Source organism: Cricetulus griseus, chromosome 2 (assembly GCF_003668045.3).
Source record: "Cricetulus griseus strain 17A/GY chromosome 2, alternate assembly CriGri-PICRH-1.0, whole genome shotgun sequence".
Lineage (NCBI taxonomy): Eukaryota > Metazoa > Chordata > Mammalia > Rodentia > Cricetidae > Cricetulus > Cricetulus griseus.
The window spans coordinates 363,331,906-363,352,256 of record NC_048595.1 but is presented as its reverse complement, the minus strand read 5'-3'; the positions used below and the strand labels follow the sequence as shown (position 1 = coordinate 363,352,256).

Genomic DNA, 20,351 nt, shown 5'->3' with positions numbered 1-20,351 from the left:
GAAATATGTGCCTAATGATTCGAAGACGTGTTGCATGGTTTCATTAAATAAAATTAACCCGTGGTCAGGAGGTTGAGTCAGCAACTGACAGGAAGCAGTGGGGAGGGGCCAGGAGGAGCCAGTGTTCTGAGGTGGGGCGGGGCAGGAGGGTGGTTGCAGAGGAGCTAGGAGAAGAGGTTACCTACTTGTTATTCTGACTCTCTGAGCTTGCAGATTCCCCTTCAATCTTTGAATCCTGAGTTCTACAGAGGGATGGAGATCGAGGTAAAGTTACAGCTTTAGAGGCAGTGATGGAGCCAGTGCCTGAGGAAACAGAATCCCTCCGGATCCCCGCATCCCATGCAGTCCCTCAAGCTGCACTGAAACCTAGACCAACCTCCATGTCAAAGATGCAAAGTGGAGAGAGGTGGAGGACCAGACTCTCGCCCAATTTTGGGCAGGATCAATACTCATGTGACAACCAAAAGCCCAACAGTGTTTTCCAAAGTCCCGGCCTGTGGCGTCACAGGGACTAGGACTACATTTCCCACAAGTGTGGGCGACGGAGTTCCAGGAAGCCAGGGAGAGGGTTTTGTACCATTCCTGGGTTCCGTCCTGGTGTCTTCGCGGTAGCTTCTCACATTTAGGAAACATGGAGAAAACGAACTGTATGTATCGGGGTGTAATGAGTCAAATTTTTATGTATCATGTGACTGTCATCAGTTACCGTGGCCCAGCTTAAAGGGGGGGCGGGGCTGGGGGCTTGTTAAAGGCAAAGGTCAGTGAAAAGTTTATACACCTTGATATGCTTCTTCACTGATGCAGCAATCCAAATAAGACCAAATCAAACCAAATTAGCAAAAACAAAAACAAAAACCTAAGTGTCATGGATACAAGCTCCCAGATGGCCTTCCAGCCCCACAGAGAGGAGACAGAAAAGTGAGACCAGAAAACTATGAGTGGATTTTCTGGGAGGCAGTTAGCATGCCCGGTGGGAGTGGTCTTGAGCATCCCTGGGGGAGGGGTCATCATTTGGTCGGCTTTCTGAGAAGCAGCAGGGTTCGGAGGGAGATGGGGCAAGGGGTTTGGGTGGAACTTCCACCCTAACATCCCAGACTCTTTGGGTATGAGTGCCAGGGGCTGTGGTGAAGCTTTCACCATAACAGCCACCATTACTTCATTTCTGTGGAATTTACAGCTACTTGAGGAACTGCCTCCTCCCCACTAAGCGGCAGTAAGCTAGTCTACGGAAACCAGACCAAGCTTTAGTTGTCTCTCAACAGTTTTACACTCTGCAGAAGGGAGAAAGTCAGAGTTGCTGGGATTTAGAGTGTCTTGTCTTAGGGATTTAGAGTGATTGCCCAGCACAAAACGGAGTTTTCCTTAACCATGCCAGAGGATGGTGAGCAAAAGCTGAGTCAACTCATGGACAAGCAACAGGGAGTCGAGCTGTTTTCTCTGTCATGACGGTATATGCAATGTGACCTGTCAGGATGCACCATATGGTGTGGGTCAGTTGAAGAAGGGACTCCAAGGTGAAATTTTAAGGCCTATGTGGCAGCAGGAAGGCCCATCCTCTTCAGATGGAATGAACCCTGAACAGCCATACAAAGGAGTATTTATTGAAATTTACACAAAGTATTTCTTAATACCAAGCTCCCTGATCTTAATTTACATGTCTTACTAAAGGAGAGAATCACATGCCGTCATTTCTCATCCTTTATTGTGTATCATTTACACTACACAAGACCCTACACAAGACCCTCAGGTGTGCCTGAGATGTCTTGTGACCAAAGTCCTGGGATGGCTGCAATGCCCCTTCAGCAAAACAATCACTGTTTTCACAAGGATTCTTCCAGGCCAAAGTACTTCTGAAAAACAGCTGTTCATTCTAATATCTACCCCATACAGTGATTCTGCTAAATTCCTACAACAGTGGCCAACAGTTACCTCCAATTCTACTACAGAGCTATAATGAGAAGGACCGAATGAGATTCACAAAAAACAAATGTACGGACCAATGCAATGTCAAATAAGACCCAAGGATAAATGCTAATACTCTGTAAAGATTTGTCACTCAAAATGGTATAATAAAAATGCTGATCAGCCAGTAGTCAGGCAGGAGGTATAGGCAGGATTACCAAACTAAGAATGATGTAGAAGCGCAGAGTCTGAGGGGTCACTAGCCAGATACAGAGGTAGCAGGAGATGAATGTGCCATGCTAATAAAAGAACCACAGCACAGTAGAGTGTAAATAAGGAATACAGGTTAAGTTAAAATATAAGAGCTAGGGGCTGGAGAGATGGCTCAGAAGTTAAGAGCACTGTCTGCTCTACCAGAGGTCCTGAGTTCAATTCCCAGCAACCAAATGGTGGCTCTCAACCATCCGTCAAGATCTGGTGCCCTCTTCTGGCTTGCAGTCATAAACAAACAAATAAATAAATAAATAAATAAATAAATGTTTAAAAAATGTAAGAGCTAGTTAGTAATAAGACTGAGGTATAGCCAAAGCATTTATAATTAATATAAGCATCTGAGGGTTTATTTGAGAGCGGCTGCAAGACACAGAAACTTCCAACTACATATGGTGCCCAAACATTTGGCAAGAATTTCCACATAAAACCTGAGAAATCTTAAGAAAAGGATTCTAAACACACAAAAGAACAGTTAAGGAAGGCTTCTTGGTAACGGTCTTTCCTCGGGTGGGCACTGTTTGATGGCGGCAAGCAGAGACACGGCTCCTTTCAAATGTAGCTTCCTGGTTCAAGCTGGAGGCACAGATGGCTTTTGGCAGGTCCTGCTACCAAACACTTAAATGGAGTTTATGAGCATCAGGTGGCATGTTACTCAGTGATGACATGGACCCAGAAACTCCCCCCAGAGTTGGGGCAATACATGTGGCTTCCACTGGTGACTCTACCATGAAGCTAAGCTCTCACAGACCAAGGAGCTGGGCAGAGCCAGGCACCAATGTCACTGTTTTGGTCCTAGCCACACCACTTAGCAGTTAACGACTCATGTTGTCAGAAAGAGAGAGAGATGCAGAAAATACAGATTAAGGTGGGAAAGCCCTCTAAATGGATTACAGTGTGTTTAAAAATACACACAGGCTTGGGAGAGAAAAGAGAAGGTATAGGCAGTCATAAAAATGAAATATACAGTTTTACAATAATGAAATCCTAAAAAGGAAGTGATACAAAAAAGCCACATAAAGATAGAAAATACACACATAGTCTGGATACTGTATGTTATTGTGCTGTCTTTGAATTGTTTGATTGCTGAGGAAGCAGCCATTTTTGCTAAGAAATATTGGATTATAAAAGTTGCTGGATTAACCCAACCTATGCATTTTAAAAATATCTTGACTTCAAAATTTAAGTCAAAAGATGTTACTTTAGGGAAGAGGTTCTGTTTTTATTTCCACAGAAAATGAGAGGCTGTGGATTTATTCTGGTATCAAGAAAATTGGATTTGATCAAGGAAGACCCTCTGAAATACTGACTGCAGACATAAATAAACCTGGAAGAATTACAAAACATATGATGTATATTTTACCTGCTCAAACATATAACAACAACAAAAAAATCATCTTTGGCTGATGTGTATACAATGCAGTTTGTATTGCTGCAAGTATGTACGTTTATGAATTTTCAGACCAAGAGGACCAAACAACAATGACAATGGATGGCCCAGGTGATCCATCATTTCAAAATGCCTCTACAGTCTCCTCAGAATTCTACATCCAGAACAGTTTCAAGGCTGCTGACTGAGATGATACAGCCTCACAGAATACTCTAGTCAGGACTTGACCATTATCCTAAATTTTCTCAGGGTCCCCCCCCCAAAGATTACTAGTCCCCCCCCATCAACAGGAAGTAGTCTAGAAAGCTAAGTCCTCACCCCCCAAATCAACAGAAAGTAATCTAGAGAGCTACACCCACATCCCCACCCCCCAATGGATTATGGACATTTGTCTTAGTTTAGGGGGTTGGTTACAAATTGGTTTTGGTCATAGCTTTTTTTTTTTTTAAAGGCTAAACAAAAGTTAAATTCAGAGATCTCTTTCTAAATGAAGAAAGGGAGATATGATATAGAAATGATAGGATAAAAGGGTAGATTATTTAATCTACTTGAATTGAAAGACAACCATTAATTTTACATATTTTACACTGGTATGGATCTTGGCTTACTGATTTAAATTTAAATTTAATTTTGATATACTGCATATATATACTTCTGCTCTTGTTTAAATTATTGTGTTCATGCAGCTTATTTGAAAAGTAATTATAATTAAGAAATACAGATTAATAGTCATCTGTAATAGTTAAAATTATAGTCATATTAGGTATGTTTTCAAGGTCATACACCAATGTATTTAGATTGATGGTCTTCAACCACTTCAAAGACCTACAGCATATGGCATCTGATATAACCTAAGGCTTTTCATGACAGTAGGCATGTCTGTTCCTGGTAGCACCAATCTATTTCAGAGAAGATGACAGGCATCGAAGAAACTCCATATGGAGTTTGTTTTCTTGGCAAAAGCTAGACACATGGGCAAAGAAATTGCCCTTGCCTTAACTGATGACAGTATGCTATCCAAACAGGACAAGCAGGACACAAAAAATTTGTGCCAAAATTTGCCAAGATGATATAGGACAGCCCTTCAAAATTCCCCACTTCTCAAAATTGTCTGTCAGAAATGTTAGGCCTATAGGCCAAAGATGGATGCCCCAACATTGCAGAGGAACATTGAGTGACTGTCCAGGCCCAATGTCCCTGTCATTAGATAACATTTCACCCTTCTGTGGTCTTTGATGGAATTGAAGACTAGACAGTTATAGTTTTCTTTAATTATGATAAAAGATAAATTAGTTTGAAAACTTTGGACTCACAAAGATAAGATACATAGCAGAGTATTTTCTCTGATTTTGCCAAATACAAATATACTGGATATTATAATTGTAATTGTTACTTGATAACTGTGTTTGTTGGATAAAATCTCACTATGTTAAAGTTAAAACCTTCTCTTTTAATTATACAAAAGGGGCAAATGCTATGGAATAATCTTCTTGTACACTGTAAAGTTTTGTCACTTGAATTGGTATAATAAGATGCTGACTGGCCAGTAGCCAGGCTGGGCAACCAAACTAAGGAAGAAGGGCAGAGTCTGAGGGGTCACCAGCCAGATGCACAGGGAGCAGGACAAGAATGTGCCGTGCTAATAAAGGTACCACAGCATGATAGAGTGTATATAAGGAATACTGATTAACTTAAAGTGTAAGAGCTAGTTAGTGATAAGCCTGAGCTACCGGCTGAGCATTTATAATTAATAGAAGCCTCTGAGTGATTGAGAGAGGATGCAGGACAGGAAAACTCCGCTTAGAATTATATCCATTTCTACATAAGTTATAAGAAAAGACATTGCAACACTATAGATATTAGTGTGGTTCATTTGCTAATCTGAGATTTGTATACTAAAAATGGATCTGGCCATTTATGTAGAAGGTTTCTCTACAATATGAATTCACTCATAGGCCCTAAGTATTTAAGGCTTTGTTACTATTTAATTTGTAGGATTTTCTATACAAAATATATTGTTTTGATGTTAAGGTATGAAGAGTAGAATAAATTGCTTATCAAGTATGTTAAGTTCATTCTTGGCTAAATTTCTCATGTTGAGTTTGCAGCAACTGTTCAACATTAGCTACTGTCTTTGCTTTTACAAAATTCATCTACAGTATGAAATATTTGGTGTTAAGTAAGGGATACATAAAATTCTTTGTCATATTCTTTGTATCAATAGGACTTTTATGCAGCATGAAAGCTCTGGTGTCCAATAGAGGCAGACACACCTAAAGGCTTTGTGACACTGTATCTAGTACAGAGTCTGATGGCAACAGAGGTATGAAGTAGAGAGAAATGCCTCCCTGTGTCCTTTGCTGTCTTACATTAATTTATTGAAGTCATGAATGGCATGACCAAAAACAGCTTTGGGGAGGAAATATTTTATTTCAACATTAGGCTCAGAGTTCCTCTTCCAGGGATGCTAGGACAAGAAGGGAAGAAAAAACCATGGTTCCTAACATGTTTCTCTGCCTCCTGCCCACCCACAATTCTTGACCCAGAACACCCCCCAAAGGTGGTGCTGCCTGTCCTGATTGTACTCCCCTACATCACTTACCAATCAAGAAAATGGTCCCCAGATATGCCCATAAGGCACTCTGATCCAGGAAAGCACACACTCGGATAATGCTGGGCTAGGTGAAGTTGACAGCTGATGCTAAAGAGGACATTTGCATCTGCAGGGTTTCTCACCTGTATCAATGTGTTGGTGTTGCTGAAGACTGAAGTATTGTTCAAGTATTGACAGTGATTGTACATGTAGAGTGTCTCTGCAGGATGAAGTATCTACTGCAGCAGATACTTACAGTGTGACGTACAGGAAGAGAACTTGCCACACTGATTGCCTTTGTAGGATTCCTCATCAGAATGAATTCTCCAAAGCTTATATAGACATGAGGAACAGCTAAACCTGGTCCCTTTCTGCATATGAGGAGGGCTTCTCTCCAATAAGAATTATTGAGGTTGCATCATGACTGAACGATAACTGAAACCCTCACCACACCCTTCACATTACAGCTTTGATGTTCAGGATGAACATTGTTGTGTTACTTAAGATATAAAATAACACCAAAAGCCTGTCACTCCATTCAGAATTGGACTTTTGCTCTCCAGAATGAACTTTATTGATGGTAGACAGTGTTGACTGAGCGGTACAGCATTCACCATTCTTCACAAGTGTATGACTTCTCTATCCAATGGATTCATTTGCCTTGGATAAGGTATGGATATTTAGCAAGATTTTATCACATTGTGCATACTTGTTAAATTCCTATTAGGAATGAGTCCCTTTATGTCTTCTAAGGGACGAGGATCGGAAAAAACTTTTGCCACACTTTTCACATTTATAGGGTTTCTCTCCAGTATGAACAATCTGGTGCTGATTGAGGCTATCAAGCCTAGAAAAGATTTTTCCACACTGTTCACATATGTGGGGTTTCTCTCCAGTATGAACTCTCTGGTGTTCAGTAAGAGCTGAGTAACTTGTAAACGTATAGTGACATTCCCCACACTTATATGTATGGATTTTGTGGTGTTTTTTAAGGTCTAAAGTAGAATAAAACATTTTGCCACATACATCACATTTGTAAGATTTCTCCCCAGAATGGCGCAATTTGTGCCAAGGAAGGTATGAAAGAGTAGAAAATGTTTTCCCACACTCTTCACATTTGTATGGTTTCACTCCAGAATGGAGTCTTTGGTGATCCTGAAGTTGTGGGAAAGAGTAAAACCTTTTGCCACACTCTTCACACTTGTAGGAATTCTCTTCAGAATGAATTCTTTGATGACGCTTCAGGAAGGCAGAAGAGTAAAAGGCTTTGTCACAGTCTTTACACTTATAGGGCTTCTCTCCACCATGAATTCTCTGATGCCGCTTAAGCAAAGAAGGATAGTGAAAGGCTTTACCACACTCTGCACACTTGTAGGGTTTCTCTGTAGAATGAATTATTTGATGTTTCTTGAGTAATAAAGGACAGTAAAATAATTTCCCACATTCTTCACATTTGTAGGGTCTCTCTGCAGAATGAATTCTTTGGTGTACCTTAAGCAACGAAGGGTAGGAAAATACTTTGGCACATTCTTTACACTTGTAGGGTTTTTCTCCAGTATGATTTTTCCGGTGTCTATAACGTGTTGAGTGAGAACTAAAAGACTTACCACATTCTTCACACTTGTAGGGCTTTTCTCCAGTATGAATTCTCTGGTGTACAGAAAGTTTTGAATGAGTATTAAAGGCCTTACCACATTCTTCACAATTATAGGCTTTTTCTCCAGTATGAATTTTCTGGTGTACTGAAAGTCTTGAGCGAATACGAAAGGCTTTACCACATACCTCACATTTGTAGGGTTTCTCCCCTAAATGAGCTGTCTGGTGTTGAATAGGCAGTGAATTACAATGAAAGGCCTTGCTGTAATCTTTGCATTTATTGACTGTTTTTCCTGTTGACCAAAAGTTGAGACATGAACAAAAGCTTTGCACATTCTTTATATTCACGTTTACCTTTAAAATGAAGGCATTTACCCATACTTACATTCTCATTGGTAAATCAGAAATAAAACTATATTTTTATATCTATGTTAACTGAGAATAACTCAGAAAATACAAATCTAAACTTCTACTCAAGTAAAAGTCTGATCAAATTGAATATAGAAATAATGGCATGGCAGGCAGTGGTAGTGCACACCTTTAATCTCAGCAATGGAGAGGCAGAGACGAGTGGATATCTATGAGTTTGAAGCCAGCCTGGTCTACATAGTGAGTTCCAGGACAGCCAGAGCTACACAGAGAAACCCTGCCTTGAAAAAAACCAGAAAGAAGAGGAGGAAGGGGAAGAAGAAGAAAGAATGGCACATTATTTAAAGTTAAGTAGCTAAGTAATAATTATCTATGATAAAGTAATCTGTTAAGGGTATTACACAAAGAGAGATAAACATCTTAAACAAACATAGGTATTCTACGTAGACATTGATGGCATTATCAACTGAGAAAGGGGGAAACTAATGGTAATTGTGGGAGAGTGGAGCCATATAGAAACACCATATTTATCCTAAGTATGAAATTTAGGATTTTTAGGCATGAATGAAAATGTGCATTACAAGTATGTCCACAAAACCTTAAATAACGCACCTCACAAATTTCAGACAGCATTTTATGTTCTATTTGGATGACAAATATGTCAATGATATCAAAATTATGAAAAAAATTATGTTCACTTATGAATAACAACTTCTTCCAAAGACAACATGTTGCCAATGAAAAGGCGTTAAAATTAGCTGACTTGCTACAAATTTTTAATTTACAAGATGAAACAACCACTGAGCAATGAAAAGAGACAATGTTCAATTTGTGAAAACATGGCACTTATGTTTACAGATGAAGTGGAAATACACAGTTCTCATGGTCACGTAACTAAAGCTCATACATACTGCTATCTTACACGGTCCTGGAGTGTTTATAATTGGATAATCTATCCACAAAATTATATAGGTTACATATAAACAACCAATTATAGGCTATCCACTGTCAAGGAACAGCACAAAATCAAACTGCCAAGTTAGGACAAAAGAATTTTGAATTCTAAATATTCTGAAGACTTTCTGATTAAAGCTATTAAAATTCTTCTAGTTTTGGACAGTTTTAATCTATAACTATATATCCACAAAGGGTATGCATTCTAAGTCCTTAATAAGTGTGTGATAAAAATGAGAATACCTTCTCATCATTCATGAAGAACTCTGATGAGGTGATTTTGATCAGCATGAGTATATCTGTGTAAAGGTACTGTCTTAGGTCTTTAGAAATGTTTGCAAATTTTCAGAGGTTTAGAAAACAGTGCAAATTTATGATGTAAACTCAAAAGAATGACCTTTGGAAGTCATTGTAAATAAAAGCATAGCTCACTATTGGGTAATTACAAAGCTTAACAGACTTAAACCAGCCGGGTGGTGGGGGTGCACACCTTTAATCCCAACACTCTGGAGGCAGAGGCCAGCAGATCTCTGTGAGTTTGAGACCAGCCTGGTCTACAAGAGCTACTTCCAGGACAGCCTCCAAAGCAACAGAGAAACCCTGCCTCAAAGAGAGAGAAAGAGAGAGAGACATAGAGAGAGAGAGAGAGAGAGAGAGAGAGAGAGAGAGAGAGAGACCATCATAAACATCTGACAACAAAAACAAGAGACCTAAAAATTATCTTCATAAGGATATGTGATAGGTAGGGTTTTAGTTGGGGGGGTGTGGTAGGGGAGGACGGGAGGGAGATGTAAAACAATCTTGTTTCTAATTCAAATAAAAAAAATCTGAAAAGAAAAAAAATTATCTTCATAATATCACCATTCAAGGCAGACAGGAAAGCCTGCCTTTCTGTTGAATATGTGCACCTCAACTCTGTTCTTCACCCCCCTTACTCTTACACACCTGTAATCACAGTAGCTGCCTCTTGTTTCTTCACACCTGCAGACCCTTGTCTTTGCTCCAGAAATGTCACCAAATGTGGCTTAGAGAGAACAAGACCTGTTTGTATGAAAGGGAACAAGATTAAGTGTTTTTCTACTGGGAATTCACATATTCCCTTCCAGGACACTGTTTATAAGAAAAGAGATGATGTAATAAATGACTACAATCAGATCCTTAAATGTTTTCTGACAGGACAACTACAGTACAGAAAGGAATTTACAACATCCAGATTCTGAGTTTCATTTAAATGGAAAAACAGTAAAACTGAATTGTGAAACATTTTCATTAATATGTAAGGTACATGCCCATTGCGATTGAGTTTCTATTGTTTCCACTAGTGTGAAGGATGCATTCGTCCAACACAGACAGGTTAAACACACAAAAAAGAAAGCAATGTTTCTTAGCCAAACATATTCCCTAATTTTTCTTTAAAACCAAAACTATGGGGCTGGAGAGATGGCTCAGAGGTTAAGAGCACTGGCTGCTCTTCTAAAGGTCATGAGTTCAATTCCCAGCACCCACATGGTGGCACACAACCATCTTTAATGAGATCTGGTGCCCTCCTCTGGCCTGCAGGCATACATGGAGGCAGAATGTTGTATACATAATAAATAAATAAAAAATTTCTCCAGCACTAAAACAAAAAACAAAACCAACCAAACAAAAACCAGGAAGAAAGTGAGCAGAGCAAACCTGGCTTGTTTGTTTGTTTGTTTGTTTAAAAAACAAAAAACAAAAAACTATGAGACACTTTGGTGGAAAGCACAAGCTCCCATGAGATAATGTATAGTGTGAGGAAGTCACATAGCGACATAAGTGAAATAAGAATTCACAGTGGATGAGATCCTCACCAAGGAAATCAAGGTTGCTGTAATTCTCCAACATCACATCCCTGTACAGATTCCACTGAGCAGGCTCCAGATATTCCCTTTCTTCTGGAGAGAAATCAATGGCCACATCCCGGAAGGACAGCATTTCCTGAAACAAAGGTCAATGAATGAGACCTCACTTTTAAATAATTCAAGCCATTAATAACAGGCATTTGGGGGCTAGTTCTCTGTCAATGTGCCACAAGTGAGGGTCTTTTGAGAAGAAGCAACTTCAATTGACATTGGGCATTCCATAAGAATGTCCTGTATGCAACCCTATAGGAGGCTGCTCTTAATCAGTCATTAATATCTGCTAACTCAGTTCACTGGGGAAGGTGCAACCCTGGGCACCTTAGATGGTCTTAGATGGTAAATGGAAGCAGGATGAGCAAGCCATGGAAAGCAAGCCAGTAAGCAGTGTTCTTTCATGGCCTATGCTACAGGTTCCTGCCTTGACTGCCCTCAGTGACAGACTGTTACCTGAAGCTATAAGCTGAAATACAACCATTCTTCTCTGAGTTGCTTTGGTCACAGTCTTTATCAATGTTTTAAAAAAGCCCTCAACATGGGTACCTTGTACTTGTTTACACAACTCTATATTTTGCCTAGGATAAAAAGAGCACTAGGCATGAAAGGCATGCTTCTAACAAGGCGAGTCACACTCCTCAGATATGGTCATATGATCTCACACTGGACCCATCAAGGAAAGAGAAGGCAGAAGATCCTGTAAGTCCATCGTGGAAACTTAAGACAGATGAAAGGTAAGATGAATGTTTCCATAGAAAAACATTCATTTAGTACCACATGCTTGTTTTACATAACACACACACACACACACACACACACACACACACACACACACACATATATATATATATTTCCCACAGGAGAACTTCTCAGAGAGAAGACACTTCTCCACCTTTAACATACACAATGGTGAATATGAAATACATATGAATATGAAATGTAGTTTCTGATGTAGCAGCTCTGGGCTGAGGTCTGGATTTTTTAATTTGTACAGGGTTCAGTACCAATGCTAATGTACTGACCTGTCCCGACCTGACCTGTACTGGCCCTTGACATACATAAGTGCGGCACACACCAATCATTAATAATTGCTTTAACTTAACACATTTTTGCAATGTAACGACTCATTAAAATTGGAATCTTACAAAGAACATGATAGACCATATGCAATGTATTTATTGAAAAAAATGGAATGTGTAACAAAACTTTCTGCCAACCACTTGAATTCTGCCCGCCGCCACATTAGGGCTCCAAGTAACACACAGAGACTTATATTAGGTACAATGCTGCTGGCCAATGACTAGGATTTCTTTCTCTTTTTTTTGTAATTTTTTTAATCAGTTCAAATTAGGAACAAGCTTGCTTCACATGTCAATCCCTTCTCCCTCTCCCTCCCCTTCCCCCAACCCTCCCCCCAACCTTCCACCTGCCCCCCCAACCCCCTCCACCCTACACTCCCCATGCTGGGTAGGGCCCTCAAGAGATTTCTTAATCTATATATTTTAATAAAGACATATCTTATCAGATGCCAGAAGCAGGCATCTTCTCTTGCTGGGATCACATGGTGGCTCCTCTGAGAGGAGGAGGAAGAAGAGAGCAATTTCCTGCTTGTCCCTGCTTATATTCTGAGTCTGCCTGCTATGTCACTTCCTGCCTGGATCACAAGACTTCTTTTTACTACATATCCCAGAATCCTCCTTCTCTCCTAGTCCCACCTAACTTGCTTTCCTATTGGCCAATAGTACTTTATTTATCAACCAATAAGACAAATATATACACAGAAGGACTTCCCCCATCACCTCCTCTTTTCTGTCTAAATAAAAAGAAGGGTTTTAACATTAACATAGTAAAATATATAACAAAACAGTTATCAAGTAAGAACTATACTTCCAATATTTAGTCCATAAACATTTAGCAATATTTTAAAGAAAATATTCTATCATCTATTTTATCTTTGTGAGTCTAAAGTCTTACATGTACCTTATCTTTTGTAATAACTAAAGAAAACTATAATCGTAACTATCTGTCTTCAACTCCATCAAATACCACAGAAGCATAATATATAACTCAAGATCTGACAGAGACATCTCGCTAGCTGAACAGTCACCCAAAGTTCCTCTGTAACGTTGGGGCATCCATCTTCAGCCTATAGGTCACAGTGTGTCTGGCAGACTTTTCCATGAAGCAGGAACCCTTCAGGACTGTCTTGTTTTGCAAGTTCAGCAGCCACTTTCCTGTGGGTCCGGCATGTTCAGTTTATCAGCAATAAACAGTCCAAGCAAGAGCAGTTTCTTGCAAAAATGGCTAATCTTGCCATGTTGAAAGCAAACTCCATAATGAGCTTCTTTGATGGCCATCTTCCTCTCAGATGTAATTGGTGTGCCAGGAGCAGTTGTGTCTCCAAAGAAAAACCCTAAACCATTTAAATGCCACATATTCTGTAGGTCTTTGAAAGGTTTGAAGAATATTTATCCATCTCAAATACATCTCTGTATATCTAGAAAGCCTCACTAACCTAATTATAAGTTCTGGCTATTATACGTGGCTATATAATCTGTATTTAATTATGCATTATATTTTAAAAGATCACTATAAACACAATACCTAAGCAAGGGGGGAAATGCATATCACAAAATTGACCTTAAAGTTATATCATTAATGAAAATCAATATCAATGCAAAGTATTCATTTCTATATCCTATTCCCTCTTTCCTTTAAAAAGAGATTGACTGTGATCATTACCATTTATAACCAACCCCATTTAAATGAAAACAAACATTTATTTTTTATTTTTTATTTAAATGTTTTAATCACTACTCAGATTTACATATCTATCTCCCCCATTCCCTTGCCCTCCATCCTCTCAAGTTTCCCACCCATCAACCCCCCCAACCCATCCACCAACTCATCCCCAGGAATAATGAGGCCCTCCACCAGGGACCTTCACAGTCTGTCATATCATATGGGGAAGGGCCTACATTCCCCTTGCTGTATCTGGGCTGCAATAGTATCTCTCCATAGGGAATGGGCCACCAAAGTCCATTTGTGCTCTAGGGTTAAAGACTGGCTCCACTGTTGGAGGTCCCATAGACTGTCTTGGCCTCCTAGCTGGCACCCACATTCAGAGGGCTTGGTTTGGTCCAATGCTGTTTCCCCAACTTTATGACTAGGGTCTTCATGATCTCACTAGGTCAGGTCAACTGTTTCTGCAGCACCATCTTGGCTCCTTTGCTCATCCCTCCTCCCTCTCCACAACTGGATTCCAGGAGTATGGTTCAGTGCTTAGCTGTGGGTGCCTGTTTCTGCTTCAAACAGCTACTGGATGAGAGATCTAGGAATGGTAACCTAGGTATTCATCAATCTCATTATAGGGGAAGGTCATCAATGGCATCTTTTCCACCACTGCTTGGATTCTTAGTTGGGGTCATCCCTGTGGAACCCCTTACATTTCCCCTGTGCCAGACCTCTCTAAAAACCTATACTGTCTCTCTCTGTCAAGGCATCTCCTTTCTTGCCCTCCTCTCTTACTCCCGTCTCAGTCTTCTTGTTCTCCCCCCTTCTTCCCTTCCCACCTCCTTCCTCTCCACCCCTCGTGATCCCACTTTGTTCAAGGGTTCTTGTCCTCCTCCCCTTCTTTGAGGGACTATGGAATCTTCTCTAGGGGTCCTCTTTGTTTCCTAGCTCCTCTGGTAGTGTGGATTGTAGGCTGGTAATCCTTTACTCTATGTCTAAAAATCATAAATGAGTGAGTACATATCATTTTTATCTTTTTTGTGACTGGGTTACCTCACTCAAGATGGTTTCTTCTAGTTCCATTCATTTGCCTTCAAATTTCAAGATTCCATTTTTTTTTTCCTTTCTGCTGAGTAGTACTCCATTGTGTATATATACCACATTTTCTGTATCCATTCTTCAGTGTAGGGGCATCTAGGTTGCTTCCAGGTTCTGGCTATTACAAATAATGCTGCTATGAACATATGACCTTATTGTGTGAATGTGAATTCTTTGGGTATATGCCCAAGAGAGGAATTGCTGCATCTTGAAGTAGGTTGATTCCCATTTTCCAGAGAAACCTGCCATACTGATTTCCAAAGTGGTTGTACAAGTTTGCACTCCCACCAGCAATGGAGGAGTGTTCCTCTTTCTCCACATCCTCTCCAGCATAGACTATCATTGGTGTTACTGATTTTAGCCATTCTGATAGTATGATGGTATCCCTGAGTGGTTTTGAGCTGCATTTCCCTGACGGCTAAGAATGTTGAGCACTTTCTCAAGTGTCTTTCAGCCATTTTAGACTCCTCTGTTGAAAACTCTCTATTTAGTTCTGCACTCCACTTCTTAATTGCATTGTTTGGTGTTTTGGTGCTAGCTTCTTAAATTCTTTGTATATTGTGGTGATCAGCCCTCTGTCAGATGTGGGGTTGTGAATATCTTTTCCCATTCTGTGGCTTGGTGTTTTGTCTTGCTCACTGTGTCCTTTGCCTTACAGAAGCTTCTCAGTTTCAGGAGGTCCCATTTATTAATTATTGATCTCAATGTTTGTGCTACTGGTGTTATGTTTAGAAAGTGGTCACCTGTACCAATTTGTTCCAGGGTACCAGCTACCTTCTTTTATAGGAGGTCCAGAGTGGCTGAATTTATATTGAGATCTTTGATCCATTTGGACTTAAGTTTTGTGCATGGCAACAGATAGGGAACTATCTGCAATCTTCTACATGTTCGAATCCAGTTATGCCAACACCATTTGTTGAAGATTCTTTCTTTTTTCCACTGAATAATTTTAGCTTCTATGTCAAAATCAGGTGTTCGTAGGTGTGTTGGTTAATAATAGGGTTTTCAGTTCGGTTCCATTGTCAACCTGTCTATTTTTGTGCCAATACCAATCAAGCTGTTTTCAGGACTATGACTCTATAATAAAGCTTGAAGTCCAGGATGGTGATGCCTCTGGAAGTTCCTTTATTGTACAGGATTCTTTTGGCTATCCTAGGATTTTTGTTTTTCCATATGAAGTTCAGTACTATTCTTTCAAGGTGTGTGAAGAATTGTGTTGGGATTTTGATGGGAATTGCATTGAATCTGTAGATTGAACCAACTTTTTGTTTCATTGAGTCTTTGTAGTGTTTTCATCATCTCAGCTGTTTTGGAAGTAGCATCAGTTGGGCCACTGCTTCAGGGTGTCTTGCTTGATCAAACTATATTTGTCTGGAAGGAATCCATAGCTTTCCATTTTCTGTGGAAACACAAGCAAAAACTCCTTTCCCAAGTAACCTGTCCTTACATTTAAATTTAGAAGTCAAAGCATTTTTAAAATATATAAGTTGGATTAATTTAGCAGCACTTATAGCCAAATATATTTCAGCAGCCGCAGCTCTTTCCTGGGCAATCAAACAATTTAAAGATATCAATATAGCATATAGTATCCAGACTTTCTGTGTATTTTCCATCTTTACGTGGCTTTTTCATTACTCTATTTCTTCTACTTTTTTCTTCTTTTTTCCTGAGGCAGAGTTTCTCTGTGGAAATCCGCCTACCTGTGCTTTCTTCAGCTAATCCTACTGGAGTGTGCCACTGCCACTGGCTTCTGTTTCTTTCTTTCTTTTAACTACTTTAACCTGTTTCTTTTCTCTCACAAGCCTACATATAGTTTTAAATACACTATAAACCTTTAGAGGTTTTTCTTCATCTGAATATGTCTTTAGGGTAAATTTTACCTTTTTGTGCCCACACAGTGTTTTATCTGCTAAAATGAAAGCAGTGGCTGCTTTAGCCACTGTCTTTCCAAGATGGTGGGGGTATGTTTATCGACAGCACTGAGAGCATGCTTACTACCTTGGTCTATGTTGCCATCAAGGAGCACACTGCCGGCTTGGAGATGTGGTCACTGCCACTGCCACCTGCTTGTACACATCATTGAATTGTTAGCAGGGCCTCTAAAGAGCCTTATGGGTTTTGCCTCTTATGCTTGAAGGGACCAGCTCCCCTTTCGGCAGTCATAACAGCCAAACATGTGCTTGTCTGACCTTGTCCTAGACACTAGAAGGCTGATGCCTGCCTCGTGACAAGGAACCAATCAGAAGTTAGCTGGTACTTTACGGACAAGCACACAACAATGACGCAGAGCATAGCAACCACCCTGGGAGGGCCTATGGGCCATAACAACCAGTTGGCCAATCAACACAGGGCAAACCCTCTAAGGCTGAAGGCACACCAATAGTGAGCCTGTACGTACCCCTAGACACTCCCCTTACGCTGCCCTACAAGATCTGTACGAAGCGGTTTGAGCTGTCTTTGCGAGCCATCCGCCACGGCGGGTGGGTGAAAGACCCAAACTAACATGGGGTTAGCTCGTTAAATTACAATAAAGCCTCATGCAGTTTGCATCAAGCTCTTGAATCTGCCTGGTGATTGGGGTGACTGAGGTCGTGGCCTGGGACCCTGGATAACTGAGTTTTCCGGGGGTCTAACATGCCGAGTCAGGAAGCCTCTCTTAAAGGAGCTGCTCAAGTCTCTGCATGTCTCTAGCAAAACAGAGACAACACGAGAAAATGCTGCTACCAAGAAGTGCTTGTCTCTGTTCTTTTGCTTCTAAAATCCCTTTTTAAGCTGTTGTGAAGTTTTTATGTGGAAGTTCGTAAAACAATGTCCTGACACCATTTTGTAATGATAACTCTTTCTGACAAGCCGCCTAAGCCCTGCTGCCACATGGGCGGCCAAAATAACACACAGAGACTTATATTAGGTACAATGCTGCTGGCCAATGACTAGGCTTTCTTATCTGCTAGATCAGTCTTGATTATCAACCATAACTATCAATCTATATATTTATAAGACTTATAGAGGATGCTGGCCTTGCGTCCTGTCTTCCTGGCAGTCACATGGTGACTCCTGTCTTTACTACATTTCCCAGAATCCTCCTAGACCCCTAGTCCCACCTATATTGCTCCCCTATTGGCCAACCGTGCTTCATTCAACAACCAATAAGATAAACATCCACAGAAGGACATCCACCATCAGGAATGAGCAATTAGAATTTTAGCTTCAACTTAAAAGTCACATGCTTTGCCCTGTATGACAGAAGGTCTATATGTATCTGGAATTTAAATAATCAGTATACTGTTACTAAATCTTATCACAGTAGTAAGCGGTGGATATCCCACAGACAGTTGGGACTCACATTCTCATCCACGGACTTATTTTTAATGTAGTTACCACAAAGGAAAGGACAATGAAATGCAGGATTTAAACAGCTGGCTAGTCAATTTGACACATACTTTTCAACTCAAAATACGTCACTGCCTTTGAAAATAATTTTGGATGGATGGACTCAATGACAGAAACTTCCATGACTCCAAAAGACAGAGGAACGAAAACCTCTGCTTCTCAAGTTTATTCTGTTTGGCTTCTATTTAATTATGTCCAAATATCCTCTGTAATTTCTCTCGGTGATCTCTTACATAACAAGACCAAAAACTCAATGCCATCCAACGTACTTTCCCTTCAGAGTTTTCCAAGAATGACATGTCTAACACTGCAAGATTAGTGCATGAGTCTGTAAAGACCAGTAACTCCTTCCTTCATACCATCACTTACACAAACATTAAGCATTCAATAAAAAGATCCTGGACTAGGCAGGACTGGACACTATAGAGAACTAAACTCCTCCCCATGGAAGAGTAATAAACAGAACTTTGCTTTGCTGGTTAGATGACACAAGGCCCCATGTGAGTGACAGTGGAGGAGGCAGCTGTCATTCCGCACATGCAGAGTGGGGTTCTACTATGGGTAACAGTAGAGAAGCATTGCACAGATGCTTTCACCTCTGGTCTAAGGGAGGAGAAGGCATCCAAGGGGCAGAGAAGAATGTAAACCCCCATGAGCTGTGTCTGTCAAGTCCAGAGAGAGAATGAGGTCTGCTTAGTTCACATTACACGAACACCTAAAGGTCTGTGAGTTCTTCCTCATCCTGCTTACCTGACACAAAAGCCTGGCACTCTAAACAAGGTGAGCTTTTTCACCTGCCCCCAGGGCCCCTGCTGAGGGATCGGCTCAACAAGTCAAGGCCAGCTCAAGGCATGTTCACACAGCACACATCCTGCCTTTCTTGAAAGTAATCAACCATAGCTTAGGGATGGAAGACCCTTCAAAGGCTTAAGCACCCCAGCATTCAAAGCAAAGCTGGGCACCTGCTACCCCAGTCCCTGCTCCGCTTTGCAATGGGTCCTTCTCTCTGTGTGTGTCTGTTCCCTCACCCCTGGTCGTCAAAGCTTTTCTTTACCAGCTGATTCTGGCAAACTTGTCTGCAGTGTTCCAGAATTTCCCAGCTGCAAACTGTTATGTCTCAGATTTTTGTTTCCCTTTTAATTCATCAACTGGCTGGAAACATAACAAAACAAAAAACGAAGACATTCAAGGCCCCAAGATTATAACTAGGCCTGCTATGGAAAACCCGCCTACTCTGGGTGCACCAAGAAAACCGTCAACATTCATCTGAGAGTGGGTCAGCTAGTGAGAGAATGCATCCCCAGCCAAGCTCCCAGCTGACCCATCAAGCCCGGGAATCCAGAGCCCTATACCAAACACCACTCCTGCGTTCCCAGGCAGCTCTCCTGTCCCAGAAGCCCATGATAGACTTGGGCAGTGTCCTAACAAAAGCATCACTTGGCAGCATCAGACACGCCCTCTCCCCAGCCCTGGCCTGAATCCTTCTGGACCAGCACATAAGGTCAGCACAGCACCTCTCCTGTCTCAGGAGCCCAAGGCGGACTGGGGCTGCACATCCTAAGGAAACCGTCACTCAGGGCACAGTCCCATCGCCCTCTCCCAGTCCTGACCTGCAACCTTCCAAGTCCCAGCCAGTTCAGCCTAGCACCTCCCAGGCAGCTCCTCCCCCCCCTCCCCCGCCAGGTCCGCTCCCTACAAGACGGAGCCCGCACCCCGCACAGAGCCTCAGGTTGCGCTGCACCCTGGACCAACCTCCAAGTCAGAGACGCAGCAGGAAACGCAGCGGTGCAGGACTCGCGCCCAACTTTGGGGAAAGAGCACACTTGCAGGCAGAATGGACAAAAACTGTTTCCGGAGCGGGACCCTGCGGCATCACAATGGCCGGACTACATTTCCCACAAGCCTGAGCGAAGGAGTTCCGGAAACCCAGGCGTGACGGTTTCTTCAGTTCCTGAACTTGTCCAGGTGAACCCGCGTTATGGGAGGGAGAAGCTGGGTTTGCAAACAAGACAGCCATGCGCAGTGAGGCTGGTGTTCAACTTCGGATCCACAACACGAGATGGGTGGATGTGAGTGGAGCCTCGGACAGAAATGTTAGGCTTGCTGGTCAGTCCTGGTTCATATGTTCTGATTCCAATCTTCCTACATCCTAAAAAAATATCACGTTGACTCAGTT

At 41.3% G+C, this 20,351-nt stretch overlaps 2 protein-coding genes across 3 annotated transcripts in view; both read right to left on the bottom strand.

Annotated features, from left to right (window-relative positions):
• Nucleotides 1-3,513: 3,513 nt before the first annotated feature.
• Nucleotides 3,514-20,062, bottom strand: LOC113830730 (zinc finger protein 58-like). The gene is made up of 4 exons (XM_027400098.2): nt 19,928-20,062; nt 10,910-11,036; nt 10,020-10,115; nt 3,514-8,044 (listed from the first exon to the last, which is right to left on the bottom strand). The coding sequence occupies exons 2-4, from the start codon at nt 11,031-11,033 to the stop codon at nt 6,879-6,881; spliced, it is 1,386 nt and encodes a 461-aa protein (XP_027255899.1). The 5' UTR covers nt 11,034-11,036; nt 19,928-20,062; the 3' UTR covers nt 3,514-6,878.
• The window catches only part of LOC100750719 (zinc finger protein 58), a 29,383-nt gene continuing 19,050 nt past the window's right edge, over nt 10,019-20,351 (bottom strand). The window contains exons 4-5 of one of the 2 annotated variants that reach the window (XR_003482133.2): nt 10,910-11,036; nt 10,019-10,115 (exon numbers count right to left, since the gene is read on the bottom strand). Coding sequence is in view for 1 of the 2 variants with exons in the window: in XM_035440630.1 (XP_035296521.1) it covers nt 20,152-20,324 (173 nt within the window). In the remaining variant the exon portion in view is untranslated. Of the gene's footprint in view, nt 10,116-10,909; nt 11,037-20,026; nt 20,325-20,351 lie in introns of those variants that run through there. The other variant, XM_035440630.1, reaches the window with a different exon arrangement.